Source organism: Carcharodon carcharias, chromosome 33 (genome assembly GCF_017639515.1).
Source record: "Carcharodon carcharias isolate sCarCar2 chromosome 33, sCarCar2.pri, whole genome shotgun sequence".
NCBI lineage: Eukaryota > Metazoa > Chordata > Chondrichthyes > Lamniformes > Lamnidae > Carcharodon > Carcharodon carcharias.
The window spans coordinates 8,841,733-8,858,481 of NC_054499.1; the positions used below are offsets into that span (position 1 = coordinate 8,841,733).

At 48.3% G+C, this 16,749-nt stretch overlaps 1 protein-coding gene across 1 annotated transcript; it reads right to left on the reverse strand.

The window, feature by feature from the left end:
* Positions 1-3,134: 3,134 nt before the first annotated feature.
* On the reverse strand, positions 3,135-16,248 carry si:dkey-19b23.7. The gene is made up of 9 exons (XM_041178969.1): positions 16,145-16,248; positions 15,887-15,946; positions 14,766-14,834; positions 14,057-14,128; positions 12,016-12,134; positions 10,611-10,683; positions 10,258-10,423; positions 7,907-8,104; positions 3,135-4,254 (listed from the first exon to the last, which is right to left on the reverse strand). The coding sequence occupies exons 2-9, from the start codon at positions 15,920-15,922 to the stop codon at positions 4,118-4,120; spliced, it is 870 nt and encodes a 289-aa protein (XP_041034903.1). The 5' UTR covers positions 15,923-15,946; positions 16,145-16,248; the 3' UTR covers positions 3,135-4,117.
* Between the last annotated feature and the right edge of the window lie 501 nt (positions 16,249-16,749).

Genomic DNA, 16,749 nt, shown 5'->3' on the forward strand with positions numbered 1-16,749 from the left:
ATCCAGACAAATTTTCAACAACAAAAAAAAATCATTCTGGGCACATAAGCATCACTGGCTAGGCCAGCGTTAATTTCCCATCCTTAATTTCCCTTGAGAAGGTGGTGGTGAGCTGCCTTCTTGAACCGTTGCAGTCCATGTGGCATAGGTACACCCACAGTGCAGTCAGGGAGGGAGTTCCAGGATTTTGACCCGGTGATGATGAAGGAACGGCGATAAAGTTCCAAGCTGAAACTCTCCTGCACGCCTTTGTTAACTCTAGGTTTGACTATTCCTGGCTGGTCTCCCACATTCTACCCTCTGTAAACTTGAGGTCCTCAGAAACAAAAAGCCATGTCTTAACTTAAATCAAGTCCTATTTGTCTAACGCCCCTGGGCTTGCTAACCTACATTGGCTCCCGGTCAAGCAACATCTTGATTTTAAAGTTCTCAGCCTCGTTTTCAAAGCCTTCCATGGTCTCCTCCCGACCTGTGAAATCTCCTCCAGCCTCAGAATCCTCTGAGGTAGCTGCGTTCATCTAATTCTGCTCTTTAGCCCATTCCCGATTTTAATTGCTCCACCATTGGTGGCCTTGCCCTGAAATTACCTGGGCCCTAAGCTCTGGAATCCCTTCCCTATACCTCTCCGTTTCTCTACCTCAATTTCCTCCTTTAAGATGCTCCTTAAAACCTACCTTTTTGACCAAGCTTTTGGTCACATGTCCTAATATCTCCTTATGTGGCCGAAAGTCATGGTTAGGTCTTATAAATCTTTCATCAAGCACTTTGGGAGGTTTTGTTATGTTAAAGGTGCTACATAAATATAAGCTGTTCTTGGTTATCAGGGTGGAGCGTGGCTGGGATGGTGGTGGCATTCCCATCTGCCTCCTGCCTCTGTCCTTCCAGGTGGTAGAGGTTGCGGGTTTGGAAGGTGCTGTTGAAGGAGCTGCGATGAGTCGCTGCAGGGCATCTTTATAGATGGCACACCCTGCTGCTACGGTATGTCGGTGGTGGAGGGAGTGAATGTTTACGGCGGTGGATGGGCTGCCAATCAAGCAGGGCTGCTTTGTCCTGGACGGTGTCGAGCTCCTTTGAGTGCCACTGCCGTTGCCCCCATCCAGATTTTTTCAAGGCTGAGGCGATCATAAAAGGTGCCACGGTCGCTATTTTAAAGAGGAGAACGGGAGCTCTCTCCTGTCTCCTGGGCCAATATTTATCCCTCAACCAACATCGCTAGATCAGATTAGCTGGATCATCGTCACATTGCTGTACGTGGGATGCTTGCTGTGCGGAAATTGGCTGCCGTGTTTCCTACGTTTCAAAAGAAAGGCACTTCACTGGCAGCGAAGCCCTTTGGGACATCGTGAGGTTATGAGCGGCACTTTTGAAATGCAGACTCTTCCTTTCTGAAGTACAGGAGAAGTGGGTTGCCCTAGCTGGCACGTGGAAGGAGAAGTGGCAGCAGCCTGAGAGGGCCCAATGTTTTGCTGTTGCCTGGACGTGACTTTGTGTTTGTGGGGGTAAGACGCATCTAGCGCTTCTTCCTGCTAAAGCTTGAACAGTCTGCAGGACCCAGTCAAATTCAGGTGGACAGAAATTGGGAACCTCTCAATGAGCATGCTTACACGAATGAATTAAAAAAACCCATAAGAAACTGAAGCTGGAGTAGACCATTTGGCCCCTTGAGCCAGCTCCGCCAGTCAGTTAGATTGAGGCTGATATTGCTGAAAAGAAAGACGAGTTGCCAATGCTTTTCATCTTGCACTCATCAGGACAAACACAAGAATGCCAAATTTCAAAAGATCACAACAATTTATACCAGAGGTGCGAAAGATGCTGCTCGGTTGGCAAGTTGTCTCTGATTGGCCGAGGCGTTGTCATGGAGAAAATAATGGGCAACTAGAGGCTCCCTAAGCTCCTGGAAATTTCAAAAAGAGTGCAAGGCTTGAGCATATTCCTTTTGCTTGCAGAGAACGGGCCCTTGCATATGAATGTATGGTGCTTCTTGCAGGTGTAAATGAGCAAGGTTATGAGCGCGACTGATTATTTTAAATTGGTTGTCAGTGTAGTTATTAGCGCATTCAGGATTGTTCAGCAAGTGCTGTCCAAGTGCAGAATCACATCTAACAACAGACGTTTTGTTTTGGGTTTTGCACGTGCGGGCTGGCTGAGTACGGTCCGTGATCTGTCTGTTTATGGGGAGCTGGTGTCACACTGGACTAGTAATGCAGAGGCCCGGGGGAGTGCCCTGGGGACATGGGTTCGAATTATCATGGCAGCTGGTGGAATTTGAGTTCAATTAAATAATAAAAAAATTCAATTGATTAATAAAGCTAGTCTCAGTAATAGCGGCCATAAAATTATCACTGATTGTTGTAAAAATGCATCTGGTTCACTAATGTCCTTTTAGGGAAGGAAACCTACCGTCCTTACCTGGTGTGGCCTACATGTGACTCCAGACTCAGAACAATGTGGTTGACTCTTAACTGCCCTCTGAAGCGAGGTACTCAGGTCAAGGGCAATTAGGGATGGGCAATAAATGCTGGCCTTGCCAGCGACGTGCCATTCCATGAAATATAGGTCAGGATTTTATGACCCCGCTGGGCGTATCTCCTCCCCCCACTCCCGGGGGATGCGGTGAGCTGTTTAAATCTCCATTCAGTTCGGTGGAACTGTAATATCCCGCCGAACAGGAGGGGCTGTAAAATCCTGGCCATAAAAAAAGTTACGGCGGCGATCAATGTTAAACTCCGGTCGCTGTTTGGCAATGAAGTCTGAGACCAAGATTGAGTCCCTTGGATAGAGTTTTATTTCTGGTGTATAAAACTCTCCACAGGGAGAACTTGCCTCACCTGTTTTCCATTTTATACAATCAAATGGGTACGTAGGTTATTAACTGATAATTAGCAACTGAACTCCGTGTGAGTTAACTGTTTCCTTCCCCAACAATCACAGCTGATCCACTACCTCAACTCCACTTACCCGCACTAGCCCCATATCCCTCAATTTAGCAGCGAACCCAGTGCTTTAGATCTGGGAACAAAGCCTTCCACATTCTTGGGTAGTGTTGGGGAGTGGGAAGAACCTTAAAGAGAAAACAGTGGCTGACCAGATTAAAAAACAGTACAAGTAGCACTCACCTGAATATAGTGAGGATCTTTATTATAAGTTCATGAAGTGTGAATCAATGGCAATTACTGAGAACGTGCACACACAGGTGCGGAGAACTGAGGACCATTGGACAGGGGAAGTAGTGTGTGTGAGATGTGCTGATTTTCACCCTTGCTCACCTGATGGCTCTGATTCTTGCTTGCTCCAGTTTCACAGGCTTTGATACCTCATCTATTTGCCTTCTCTTCCTGAAAAGTGAGTGCTATTCACCCACGGGGGTTTATAGCCCATTTGGTGCACACATATCCAAGTGAGAATCACCAGTTTGTATTACTTGGCCGATATTTCCCTGCCTTCTATGAGGAGCACTGGAGCCCAGTACTGAACTCGACTTGAGACCAGCTCTTGTGGCACCTTCAGCTCAGCCCATACCACAAAGCCATCGGAGGAGCTAATTCCTGATCAAAAATTACGCTCTTAATTCATAAGCCAAATTTAACAATTTAACAAGGTGGCTCTCCTTCCATCTCTCATCCCTCACTGTGTCTCTCCCTCCATCTGCTCTTCCTCAGTGTGTCCTTCCCTCCAGCCCCCATCCCTCAGTCGGTTTTCATGCTCCGCCTTCTGTTCCTCAGTTTGTCTCTCCCTCCATCTCCCATCCCTCGCTGTGTCTCTCCCTCCATCTGCCCTTCTTCAGTCTGTCCTTCTCTCCAGCTCCATCCCTCAGTCGGTCTCGCCATCTCCCATCTCTGATCTTTCAATGTTCACACAATAACCCAAATTGAATGACCCGTGTTGCTACTCTGATCCCCCGGCATTTCCAACATCATGGTAGTTAAGTAAAAAAAAAATCGTTCTGGGAACCTACCTCCCTGCACACAAAATTGACACTTTAAAAGTTCAGAATCAACCCCCATTTCACGACTTTTATGCCTCTTTGTCCCTCCCTTTATCCATATAGTCTACTTGCCTACACTACGCTTGGCTGGATTTGTTCCAGAGTTTTAGATGAAAGGTAATGGCCCAGTCACTCGCCGTTGGATAAGTTGCTGTTAAACCCGTATTCGTCGTCTGCCTCCTCCTCCATCTCTCTCCGCTTCTGTTTCTGCATCTCGTGGAGAGCTTTAACGTGAAACCTGTTCAGGGTTTCGAGCTCCTCCAAAACTGAAAGACAAAGCAAACCAGTTGCATGGCTCCTGGGAATGAACAGGAAGGCATGCCAACCCCTAAAAGACCCTGCCACCCTTCCCCTGGCATGCAACCCCACCCCAGCACTCAACAGTGAATTGCCTATTGTCATTCAATGAATAGGAGCTTATTTTTAGGTACATGAGATAGGAGACTTCAGAAACTTGATGTACAGCACCACCTCCTGGCCAGAGCTTGCAAGAACACAGTTACAGGGAACTATTTACATAAGGATTTCTAAGAGCTCCTGTATAAACATTTACACAGGAGGCCATTCAGCCTGTTCCACTTGCTCAGTTATATCACAAATGATCTGTATCTTAACTCCCTTTACTTCATTCAGCTCCATTTCCCTTAACACTCTTACCCCACCCCCGCGAAAATCTATCAATCTCAGTCTTAAAAGTTCCAACTGTCCCCCAGCTTCTGCAGCCTTTGGGGGTGGGGTGTGTGTGTGTGTGTGGAGAGAGTTCCAGAATTCCATCAGCTTCCATCATTCTTAAATGCCTTCGCTTAATTTTAAGATTATTTTCCTCCTCCTGGACTACCCCTACCTGAGGAAATAGTTTCTTTTATCCACTCTATCAAATTTCCTCCCTGCACCCCTCTGTTTTTCTGCCTCTCTCCTCCTCCTTTAAGACGCTCCTTAAAATCTCTTTAGCTAAGATTTTGTCCACCTGTCCTAATATCACCCATGTAGCTCAGTGTCAAATTTTGCTCCTGTGAAGTGGTGTGGAATATTTTGCGACATTAAAGATACGATATAAATACATTGCTGCTTAGATCAGATCACCCCTCAGACCTTAAAGGAATGCAAGCCATCTTTAACAGGGAGGCATGCTACAACCCCCAGCCCCCTCCCACAAATAGTAAATTGCCCACAGCCGTTTAATGAATAGAAGGTTTTTTAATGTCTATGAGATGGCAGACTTCAGAAATGTGCTGCACTGCTTCACCTACTGGCCAGAGTTTGCAACAACACCTTTACTGCTTACATAAGGATTTTTATTTGAAATGTTTACATATAGCAACAGGAGGCTACTCAGCCCTTTGAGTCTGTTCTGATAATTTAATCCTCTAAATCTCAGTATAATTCTGGTGAATCTGCACAGCACTCCCTCCAATGTCAATGCATCCTTGCTGCAGTGAGGTGCCCAGGGCAGAATATGGTTTCAATGTTACATGCTGATGTAAAAATGTGACCCAAAAAAATCATCACAACCGGACATTGCAAAGTATGCATGCCTGCCTACAAGGTTTTCTTTAGAATCTACCGGGGGTTCTCCCAGGGCAGGAAAAGAGCTACTCCCTCAGAGTGGCTTTGTGACACTGCAGGTGGAGAGTATGGGCTTCAGTAGCTTCTGACACTTTTTAAAATTCATTTACGGGGATGTGGGCGTCGCTGGCTAGGCCAGCGTCTATTGCCCATCCCTAATTGCCTCTTGAGAAGGTGGTGGTGAGCTGCCTTCTTGAACTGCTGCAGTCCCCATGGTGTAGGTACACCCGCCGCACTGTTAGGGAGGGAGTTTCAGGATTTTGACCCAGCGACAGTGAAGGAACGGCCGATATATTTCCAAGTCAGGATGGTCAGTGGGCTTGGAGGGGAACTTCCAGGTGGTGGTGTTCCCCATGTGTCTGCTGCGCTTGTCCTGCTAGATGATAGGGGTTGTAGGTTTGGAAGGTGCTGCCTAAAGAGCCTTGGTGAGTTTCTGCAGTGCATCTCGTAGACGGTACACACACTGCTGCTACGGTGCGTCGGTGGTGGAGGGAGTGAATGTTTGTGGATGGGGTGCCAATCAAGTGGGGCTGCTTTGTCCTGGATGGTGTCGAGTTTCTTGAGTGTTGTGGGAGCTGCACTAATCCAGGCAAGTGGGGAGTATCCCATTACACTCCTGACTTGTGCCTTGTAGATGGTGGACAGGCTTTGGAGAGTCAGGAGGTGAGTTACTCGCCGCAGGATTCCTAGTCTCTGACCTTCATCGAATGATGGAGGTTTGCATCTGCAAACATGAGGATGTTTAAATGAGGAGTGCACAGCATATGTAAAAAAAACTTGCAATGCACTTCACAACCTCAGGTCACCCCCCCAAAGTGCTTGGGAACGAATGAAGCACTTTCTGAAGTGTATCACCGTTTGAAATGTAGGAACCCCGATAGCAAATGTGTGTAAAGCAAGGTCCCATATACAGGTATGGAATAATGATCACTTGTTTGTTTTCAGTAATGTCCCCCACCCAAAAATTTTCACAGCATTTGCAGTCAACAGGGTTCATTTGCACTGATTTGGCACCAATTACACTCAAAAGCAATCATTTAGTGAACATTTAACATTGCAAGTAGCTACGTGGCATCATTGCCTTCAATTTCCCTAAATCACGGTGTTCAAACATTTGTGATCAGCAAAGTTACTTAGCTTAAGCATTCTTGACACTGAAAACGATCATAAAGTTTATTTTCCATATTTCCGAATTTCGATAGCTTCGAACATCATCAAACTGAGTTGACTTTAGAAAAACCAGGCTGTTTTAACATGGGTTTCGATAATCCAGTTTTATGTTTCTCTTCATAACTGATAACTAGTGGAAGACAACCCTGCTCCTCGTCCGTCCCCCCCCCCCGCGGATTGCACCAGTTCTCTCTCCCCACCCCATCCCCATCCGGAGCAATTTTCTCTCCCCGCCAACCTCCCCCCCCACCCCCCCGAGCAACTTTCTTCCGCACCACCCCAGAATCCCCCATCCTTCCACTCGACTGCAGTAATTTTCTTCCTCTCTCTCCCTGTCCCTTTTTCTTCCCCTCTCTCTCTCCCCCCCGACCAACTCTCTCTCTCCGCTCCTCTTTCTCCCCCCCACCCCGCTTCCTCTCTTTCTCCTCTCCCCACTCCCCCCCCCCATCTCTCTCTCTGCGCCACACTCTCCAACTTCCCCTCCCCTCTTTCTTCGCTCCTCCGACTCCGGAGAGCTCAGGTCGCAGGGCCGAGGGGAACCGGGAGCGATGGTGAGTCCGGCTCTGCTGCCTGCAGTTTTCCAGCAGCTGAGGAAGCATCAATGGCGGTGAGGAGCGGGGTGAGTATTGGGTTGGGGAAGTAGGGGTGGGGATGCGATGGGGGAGGGGTGGGGGGGTTGGAGGGAGTCGCCGGGGGTGGGAGGGGCCTGGAGTTTGGTGGCAGTGACAGCAGGGTCCGGAGACTAGGTGGGGGGTGTAGTTTTCCATACTTAAAGCGTTACAGCAATGTAATGGTCCAGCTGCTCCACGCTGGTGTTTCTGCTTCACATGAACCTCCTCCCACCACCTCTTCGTCTCACGTTATCAGCATATCCTTCTAATCCCTGCTCCCTCATGTGTTTATCCAGTTTCCCCTCAAATGCAAGTACACTACTCATCTCCGCCGCTCCCTGTGGTAGTGGGTTCTGCATTCTCACCACTCCTTGGGTAAAGAAGTTTCCCCTTAATTCCCCTATTGGGTTTATTAGCGAGAATCTGATATTTATGGAGCCACTTCACATGTTAGAATCAGAAGGATAATGTTGCTGCTTATTGAGAAACAAAAGTAAGAGTCAAAATATAAATAGGAGCCGAGGAATGGCTTTTTTTTGTTAACCATTTATGCTAACACACCGCACATTACCTTTGGTGTAATAGAGCTTCTCCCGGTTTCCGTAGATCACAATCCTCTGGAGGAAGTTGGCCATGGCCCCTGATGCCAGGAATCTCTCTATCAGAGGGAGGGACTCAAAGTACCTGATGTCCAGGGTGAACGGGTTCGATGGTGGAGGCCATGTGCAGAGTTCCACGAGCTCCGCCACAATTTCCCAAATCAGTCCGTCTGCAGAAAGACAGAGAGCAAGATGCTGCTGAGAGCGGGAAAGCTGTTCCTTGGTGGGGGCGGGGGGGGGGGGGGGGGGGGGGGGGGGGGGGGGGGGGGGGGGGGTGGGGGGGGGGTGGTGGTGGTGGTTGGGGGAGGGGAGGTCGCCGGGAAGCAATCGGGAGCACTCTGCCTGCTGGTTACCGGGGAAAAGAATGAAGGGGGGCTGCATTTCTATTGCGCCCTGCTACAACCGTACAGGGTATATTGGTGAGACCACGTGTAGGCCTGAGTTCTCAGATCGGCGGACGGGTGCAATCAGCGGGTACAGGAGCCGATGGGAAACAGACTGCCGACCACGATCGGACCCCAACTGCGATTTCACGCTCGCTGGCCAATTAACAGCCTGGCTGGTGTGAAACAGGCACTGAAGAGCTCAGCGCTGCCGGGGTGGAGGATGGCGGTGGGGGGGAGGCCGGGAGGAGGGTGAGCGACGATGTTTCCGCGGGCAGGGGGGCCAGCTCTGTGAGAAAGCTCCCTGAAGGCAGAGAGGCTGCCTCAGGGAGGGCGTGGGCCCGAAAACCACCGAGTAAAGTTTTAAAAAAATCAGGGAGAAATAAACGTCCGAGCGTCACAATCAGGCGCCTTGAACGTATCGATGATAAAAACGCTGTCCGTAGACTTTCATTTGATTTAATAACGGAAATCTCATCCCGCCCTTGGATGAGGTTTCACGGATAAAGCAAAGTCCGCCTGGCCGATTCACCCGTCCGCCAACCGTAAGGTTGGACAGACCATGAAACATCGGAGTCAGATCTCGGTTGGGTCATTGGGATGTGAGGCTCCCTTCCCCAGTGAGCAGTAGAGTCAGGCCCATTGAATCTATTTGAAGTTGAGTTAGACAGATTTTTGATCTATAAGGGAGTCAATCGTTCTGGCGAACAGGCAGGAAAGTGGAGTTAAGGCCACAATCAGATCAGCCATGATCTTACTGAGTGGTGGAGCAGGCTCGAGGGGCCGAAGACCTACTCCTGCTCCTAATTCTTTCGTCCTTGTGTTTTACCACCTCAGGACGTCCAAAGTACTTTGCATTCAATGAGGTACAGTAGCATAGTGGTTATGCTACTGGACTAGTAATCCAGAGGCCCGGACTAATGACGTGGGGATAAGAGTTCTAATGTCCCAGGACTAACACCCTTCGCTTTATTGAATAGAAATTGGTAGGGTCCTTCCACTCCGAGAAAGGAGTAGTCTTGATGGGCCGAATGATGTTGCCAGTCGATGCATTTCTGTTAGGTAAGGCCATTGGGCAAAGGCAAGTTAATGTTTTTGGGGTACAGATCGGCTATGATTGAATTGAATGGGAGAGCAGGATCGAGGGGATGAATGGCCTCCTCGAATTCCTCATTCTTTAACAGTGCGGTACAGAGCACTGACCAGAGATTAGACCGGGGATGCTCGGAGAGGGGGCATCCAACAAAAGGATGGTGAGTGACGTCTATGTTCCTGGTAAAGTCACCATCTCTGAGCCACATGGATCAGGGAGGTCAAAGGCTAACTTTTTTTAATATTTCATGGGGTGTGGGCATCACTGACAAGGCCAGCATTTGTTGAACTGAGTGGGCTTGCCACATCATTCCAGAGGGCAGCTAAGAGTCAATCACATTGCTGTGGGTCTGGAGTCACATGTAGGCAGGACGAGAGAGGACAACAGATTTCCTACCCTGAAGGACGTTAGTGAGCCAGACGGGTTTTTATGACAATCATGATCACCGTTACTGAGACTAGCTTTCAATTCCAGATTTATTAATTTAATTTAAATTCCACCAGCTACTGTGGTGAGATTTGAACCCGTGTCCCCAGAGCATTAGACCGGGCCTCTGGATTAATGTCCCTTGACGTTACTGCAATGCTACCATTGGCCTCTTAATGGGGCAATGGTCCAGGTGCACTCAGAAAACTAAGGTGAACTAAGAAAACTTGGCCACGGGTTAATTCCTGATAGCTATCCAGTGGCCCTGCCCAGTGCACAAGCAGGGTGGCAGGGAGGGCACATACCTGTTTGCGTTGCCTTTCACAGCCAAGGCCCACCTGGTCGCTCAGGCGAAGTACTGGGGCCAAAGCAAAGCCCGGTTAACACGATTTACAGACAAGTGTGCGGTCGAAAACGTTACCGTTCCGGTGCCAATCCCGGGTGGCGTTCAGCTTCAGAGGGCTGTCCTTGGCTGCCCAGGACCCGCCGGTCGCTTTAATGAGGCGCTCGTGGTTTGATCGGATCCACACGTAAGGGCACTGGTACTTGGCGTAGCATGCCAACAGGAAGAGGGTGCAGTTCAGTTCCTGTTGGAGACAGGCAGGCCTTTAGGGGACCTCGTCACAATTTGATAGGCACCGATGTAAACACGGAGCGCGAGCAGGCGAGGCAAAACAAAGGGAGAAAGGGAGCGCAGCAGTGTTAGCACAGCAGACTGCCCTGCCCTGAAAGCAGGTATATTTGCAGCAAAGACGACATCGCTCGGTTACTTACTGGGAGCGCAATTTCTCGGTCACAGGGGGAGGCTGGAGGCAGCCCCGTGTCAGTGTAACCACAACCACTCATTCTGAGGAGAAAAAGGAAAATAAATCATTAATGGGGGAGAGAGAAAAACAACGGAAGGAGTGAAAGGAGGACATAGGGACATCCGAAATAGGAGCAGGAGGAGACCATGTGGCCTGTCGAGCCTGATCCGCCATTCAATACGATCATGGCTGATCTTGGGCTTCAGCTCCACTTTCCTGCCCGCTCCCCATATCCCTAGATTCCCGGAGAGACCAAAAATCTGTCTTCCCAGCTTTAAATGTGTTCAACGATGGAGAATCCACAACCCTCTGGGGTCGAGAATTCCAAATATTCACACAACCTTCTGAGTGAAGAAATTCCTCCTCATCGTCCTAAATGATCGGCCCTTTATCCCGAGACTGTGCCCCCATGTTTTAAGATTCCCCGGCCAGGGGGGTATAACCTCTCAGGGTCTAGCTTATCCAAGCCCCCTCAGAATCTTGTCTGTTTCAATGAGATCACCTCTCATTCTTCTAAACTCCAGGGAATATAAGCCCAATTCATTCAGCCTCTCATCTTGGGAAAAACCCCCTTGTCCCAGGGACCAACCTAGTGAAACTTCGCTGCACTGTCTCCAATGTAAGCATATCCTCCCTATGCACAATAGTCCAGGTGTGGTCTCACCAAAGCCCTGAATAATCGTAGCAATAATTATTCGTGTATTCCAATCCCCTTGCAATGCAGGTCAACGTGACACATGCTGTTGTTCACCTGAACATAAACCGGGCCTCCATTTAGCATCCCATCCAAAAGGTAGAGGATTGGGGTACACAGGGGGGATCAGAGTGCAAAAGGCTGGGTATAACACAGCTACCCCCACATACATTCGGTGCTGCTGTCAGGCTGCTTGGGAGGAACTGACCCGTCTCAGTATCTGGGCGTTCCCGAGAGGAGTGGCGCCTGTAGGGAATGCCGGACATGAATCCAGGCCCAGAACTCATGCAGGAAAGTTAAATGGTGGTGGTTTTCCCTTGCCCACCCACAGAACTAGACATGTGAATCAAGGAGAGGAAGGGAAACCTGGGACTCTGCATTTTGTCCACCGACAGGCTAAGTCCAGCAATATCTGGGAAGAGGGACGGTTGAAGTCTGGTTGGATTCTGACACGCAGACTGGATTTCCCTCTTTTCCAATGTTGACTGGCCTGCCGTGAATTCTGAACATTTCCCGTTTCCGTTTTGGGAATTTCCTGGCACTTTTGCCAACTGTTCCGATTGATCTGGAGCTCGCCAGTGGGTTTCCCAGTGCTTGTCGATGAATTTGACCACTGACACGTGGTGGGGTGGTGGGAGGGGGGTGGGGTGGGGACGGTGGGGAAGCAGAATCATTTTACCTCTTCTGTGATCGCAGCGATGTCAGCAGAGATTGGTCAGCGTAGGGCAGCTCAGCAGCTCCAACATCCTCGTCGGGAGAATTAACCAGGCTCTTGGGGAGACTAGCCGATCGCCAGCTCTGGAAAGGCACGAGAAGGAAGAGATAGACTTGGGGTTCAGAAAGATAGAAATTACAGCAATAGAAGGAGGCCTTTCTGCCCATTCTGTGTGTGCTAGAATTACATTGAATGTATTGCTGAAAAAAGAGACATGTTGCCAAAACTAAAATAAAAGCGAAAACAGAAAATGCTGGAAAAACTCAGCAGGTCTGGCAGCATCTGTGGAGAGAGAAACAGAGTTAACGTTCCAAGTCCAATATGACTCTTCGCGAACCTGAAGAGAGAGTTTCATGCTGTTGCGAAAGGTGGGAGGGGTCAGGTGGAGAAAAAAGGGAAGATTAGGGGTAGGTTAGAGGGTAGGGGAGATTAAATTACATTGATGTTAAGGAATGAAAGGCAAAGAGTGGGAATGGTAGTAGTAAAGGTACTAAGCATTGGTCCAGGGTAGGTGTTAGTAGCAGAGGTCAGCTCTGTCTGAAAGCAAAACAAGATACAGACTGGCACTAGGGGAAAAAGAATCAAGATGGAGAACAGAGTTCATGGTCTGAAGTTGCTGAACTCAATGTTAAGTCCAGAAGGCTGTAAAGTGCATAATCGGAAGATGGGGTGCTGTCCCTCAAACTTGCGTTGGGCGTCACTGGAACATTGCAGCAGGCTGAGGACAGAAATGTGAGCACGAGAGCAAGATGGTGAATTGAAAGGTCAGGGGTCACACTCGGACTGAATGGAAGTGTTTTGCGAAGCGGTTGCCCAGCCCACTGAAGATTTTCGTCTTGCACTCATCAGATGCAAGAATGTCAAACCCCAAAGGGAGCAACAATTTATATTGCATGAGAAAAGTGTGTTGATTGGTTGGCAAGTCGACTCTGATTGGTCGAGGCATTGCCACGGAGAATGCACCAGGGTACTGTTGCCCCCGTGCTTTTGTTTAATTCAAAAGAGGCACAATGCCTGGACATGTTCCTTTTGCCTGCAGAGGAGAGGTCCCTGCAAGCTTAAGTGAGCCACATTGTGAGTCTGACTGATAATCTTAAATTGGTTGATAGTGTAATTCTTAGCACACTCAGGATTGTTCAGCAAGTGCTTTCCAACCACGCCTAATGATAGACATTATGTTCTGGGTTTTGCAAGCATGGGCTGATTGTGTACGGTCAGTGCACTACCTAAGGGGCGCGCTGTTTGACACCATCTGCCAGTCACAGAATGTGCAGCAGAGCAACAGGACATTGGACCCAACTGGTCAGACAAGTCTCCTTCCACCTGACTTCACCTAACCCTATCAGCATTAACCTTTTAATTCGTATCAGACATTGTTTAGGTCTTAATTAAAAACTTCTGCCATCCTGGTACTTGCATGGTACGATTGGCAAAATCACAACAATCAGCCTCTATTAATCATTCTATGACAGAGCCGCGAGGTGTGGGAAACCACCACTGGAAGGGTGGAGAGCTTTTTTTTAAAATTAATTGATGGGATGTGAGTGTCACTGGCAAGGCTGGAATGTATTCCCATCCCTAACTACCCCTTGTGAAGATGGAGGGACATTTCAGAGGGCAGTTAAGAGTCAACATTGCTGTGGGTCTGGAGTCACTTGTAGGCTGGACCGGGTAAAGGACATTAGACAGTTTTTTTTTTTAATATGAGAGTCAATGATATTTGTCATAGTGACCACTACTGAGATTAGTTTTCAATTCCAGAATTATTAACTGTTGTGGTGGGATTTGAACCAGTGTCGCAAGGGCATTAGTCTAGGCCTCTGGATTACCAGTCCAGTGATATTACCATTACGCTATCGTCTCCCCCATGGTTGTTGCAGGTGCTACTGAGACTATGAACAGCAAACACAGGAAACTGCTTTGTAGGGTTTAGAATGTCGCTAAAGTTCTGTGACAAGATTAGGATTTGTACAAAGTGCCAAAGGCAGTTTAGGACAATACTTACAACATCCTCGTTCACCACAGTCAGCAGCAGCTCCTCACGGCCCCTTAGCCAGGGCTGGAAGTATCGGAAACCCTGAAAAAGGGAGGAGAAGAAAACAGTCACTATCATGGAATGGCTGGCCAGTGCTGCCAGTTCCCATAACGTTAAATCCTCCATTTGTGGATTGTAAGGTCAGACAGCAGCCAGAAGGTGGTGAGTTCAAGTACCCTCTCCAGGGGTTTGAGCACAAAGTCTAGGTCGGCACTCCTCAGTGCAGTCACTGAGGGCGTACTGCATGGTCGGAGCAGCGGTCGTTTGGATGAGGAATTATACTGAGGCCCCATCTGCCCTCTGAGATGGACGTCAAAGGTCTTGCCGCCATTATTTTGAAGAAGAGCAAGGGGGAGAGCTCTCCGATGTCCTGAACCAATATTTCATCCCTCGTTCAACATCACTATAACAGCTCATCATCTCATTGCTGTTTGTGGGATCTTGCTGTGTGCAAATTGGCTGCCACATACCCTAGGCAGATCCACTATAATCTTACTGAATTGGGGAGCGGGCTTGAGGGGATGAATGGTTGACTCCAGCCCCTATTTCTTAAGTTCTTATATTCGAGGTTACTACAGTGACAATGCTTCAAACAAGAAAATACTTTGTTCACAAAATCCTGAGGTCCTGAAAGGGCCTTAACAGCAGGTTCCTTCTGCCTCCCTCCTAATCCTCTTACCTGCAGTGACCCCAGTGCCACCAAATCTCCGAGAAACTCCTGAAGCTTCTTCACTTCCTTCATCTTGTCCTAGAAACACAGCACCAAAACTGAATTAGCAGCATTTGGGAGTGGAGAAACAGTCAGTTGAGAAGTGATGGTCCCCCAATTCCAACTGGTCACCCTCCACACAGCTCAAAGGTATTCATCTCTAAGCCATACAGAGCAAGACCTATTGTGGGCCAAGTTAGCTGGTCCCAGATGGCTGGTAGTTGTAGGTGTTACAATAGGCTTTATTCACCCTGTCTTGCTCAAAGGGCACCTAAATGGACACTTCTGCTCCTTTTGGTTAGTGGAGGTAGGGCTACTGGTGTAGCGCCTGTGTGTTTTCAGATGAGATGCTAGACTGAGGCCCATCTTCCCTCTCATGTAGACGTAAAGAGATTCCATATTTAAGAAGAAGAGCAGGGGAGTTCGTCCCAGTTTCCTGGCTAATTTTTACTCCTCAACCAACATCAGTAAATGCGATTATCTGGTTAATTATCACGCCGCTGTTTGTGCGAGCTTGCTGTATCGTGGCATGAAGGAGGCCATTCAGCCCATTGAGCCCTATGTGGCTCTCTGTACAGCAATCCAGTCAGTCCCCTGCTCTCTCCCTGTAGCCCTGCAAGTTTATTTCGCTCGCGTCCCCATCCAACTTCCTTTTGAAATCATTCATCGTCTCTGCTGCCACCCCTCTGGTGGGCAGCGAATTCCAGGCCATTACCACTCGCTGCATAAAATAGTTCTTCCTCAGATCCCCCTTGTATCTCTTGCCCAAAATTTTAAACCTGTCTTTCTTAGTTCCTGTATCATCAGCTAATGGGAACAGTTTCTCTTTGTCTACCATATCTAAACCTGTCACAATCACGTACACCTTTATCAAATCCGTGCACCAATGGACTGCTGCGTTTCCGATACTACAATGGTGACGCTACTTCAACAAGCACTTCATTGGCTCTAAAGTGAATTTGGCCTGCACCAAGGCTGGGAACGGCAGCACAGAAACGCAATGCCTTTGGATAGAAAACGAGGGAGAATAAACAACAGTTAAAAAACCAGCGACAAAGACGGTGTCACAGCAATAATAAAAGGTGACTTACCTCTGTTGCTGAGCTCATATTAAATCTTTCCTGCATGTAGGGAGAGGTAGAAATATGAAACTGTAGGAGGAAAAAGAAAATATTTCAGTTTGACAGAGCAGAATTACAGACTGAAAACATTTTCTTAGAATGTTTAAAATGTCAGCTTTATTTATGTTTTCTATTGCAATTTGCCCAAAATTAATAGCCCTTTGATCTGCTCCCAGTCTTTTGCCAAATAATTATTTGGCAGCAAATGTTACCGGCTCAGCTACAAACCTTTGCAATTGGATTATGGAACCTAATTTCTTAATATTGTGAATGCATCAACTGGATATGAATTATGCAGGGTATATTATTTAATAAATAACATTTGCTGCATAAGGAAAGGATGGAGAGAGTTTGCCTTAGCAACTAGGCCCCGTCTCCCCTAGCAACCAAATCCAGTCTAGCAGGGGAGGACCACGCCAACGAGCGCTGCAAGCTGTGCAAGATGGCACATTCAAATAACATTGAGCATGTTACAAAAAATGACAAGTCGGAGAGTTTATCTCTCCCTTGCAGATTTATATTGAACTGTTGTTAGTTTTTAATTCTTGCTATTGTTGGCATTAACGTTAAAGTACGGGTCTTACTGCTTGGTCCCACAGCGCCCCTTGTGTTGGGAGGACCTTATTGCGGCTTGAAACCACAGCGAACCCTGTGTTGGGAGGACTTCACTGCAGCTTGAAGCCTCAGCGAACCCTGTGTTGGGAGGACCACACTGCAGCTTGAAACCTCAGCGCCCCCTTGTGCTGGGAGGACCTCACTGCAGCTTGAAGCCTCAGCGCCCCCCTGTGCTGGGAGGACCTCACTGCAGCTTGCTGCCACAGCACCTGTGAGTG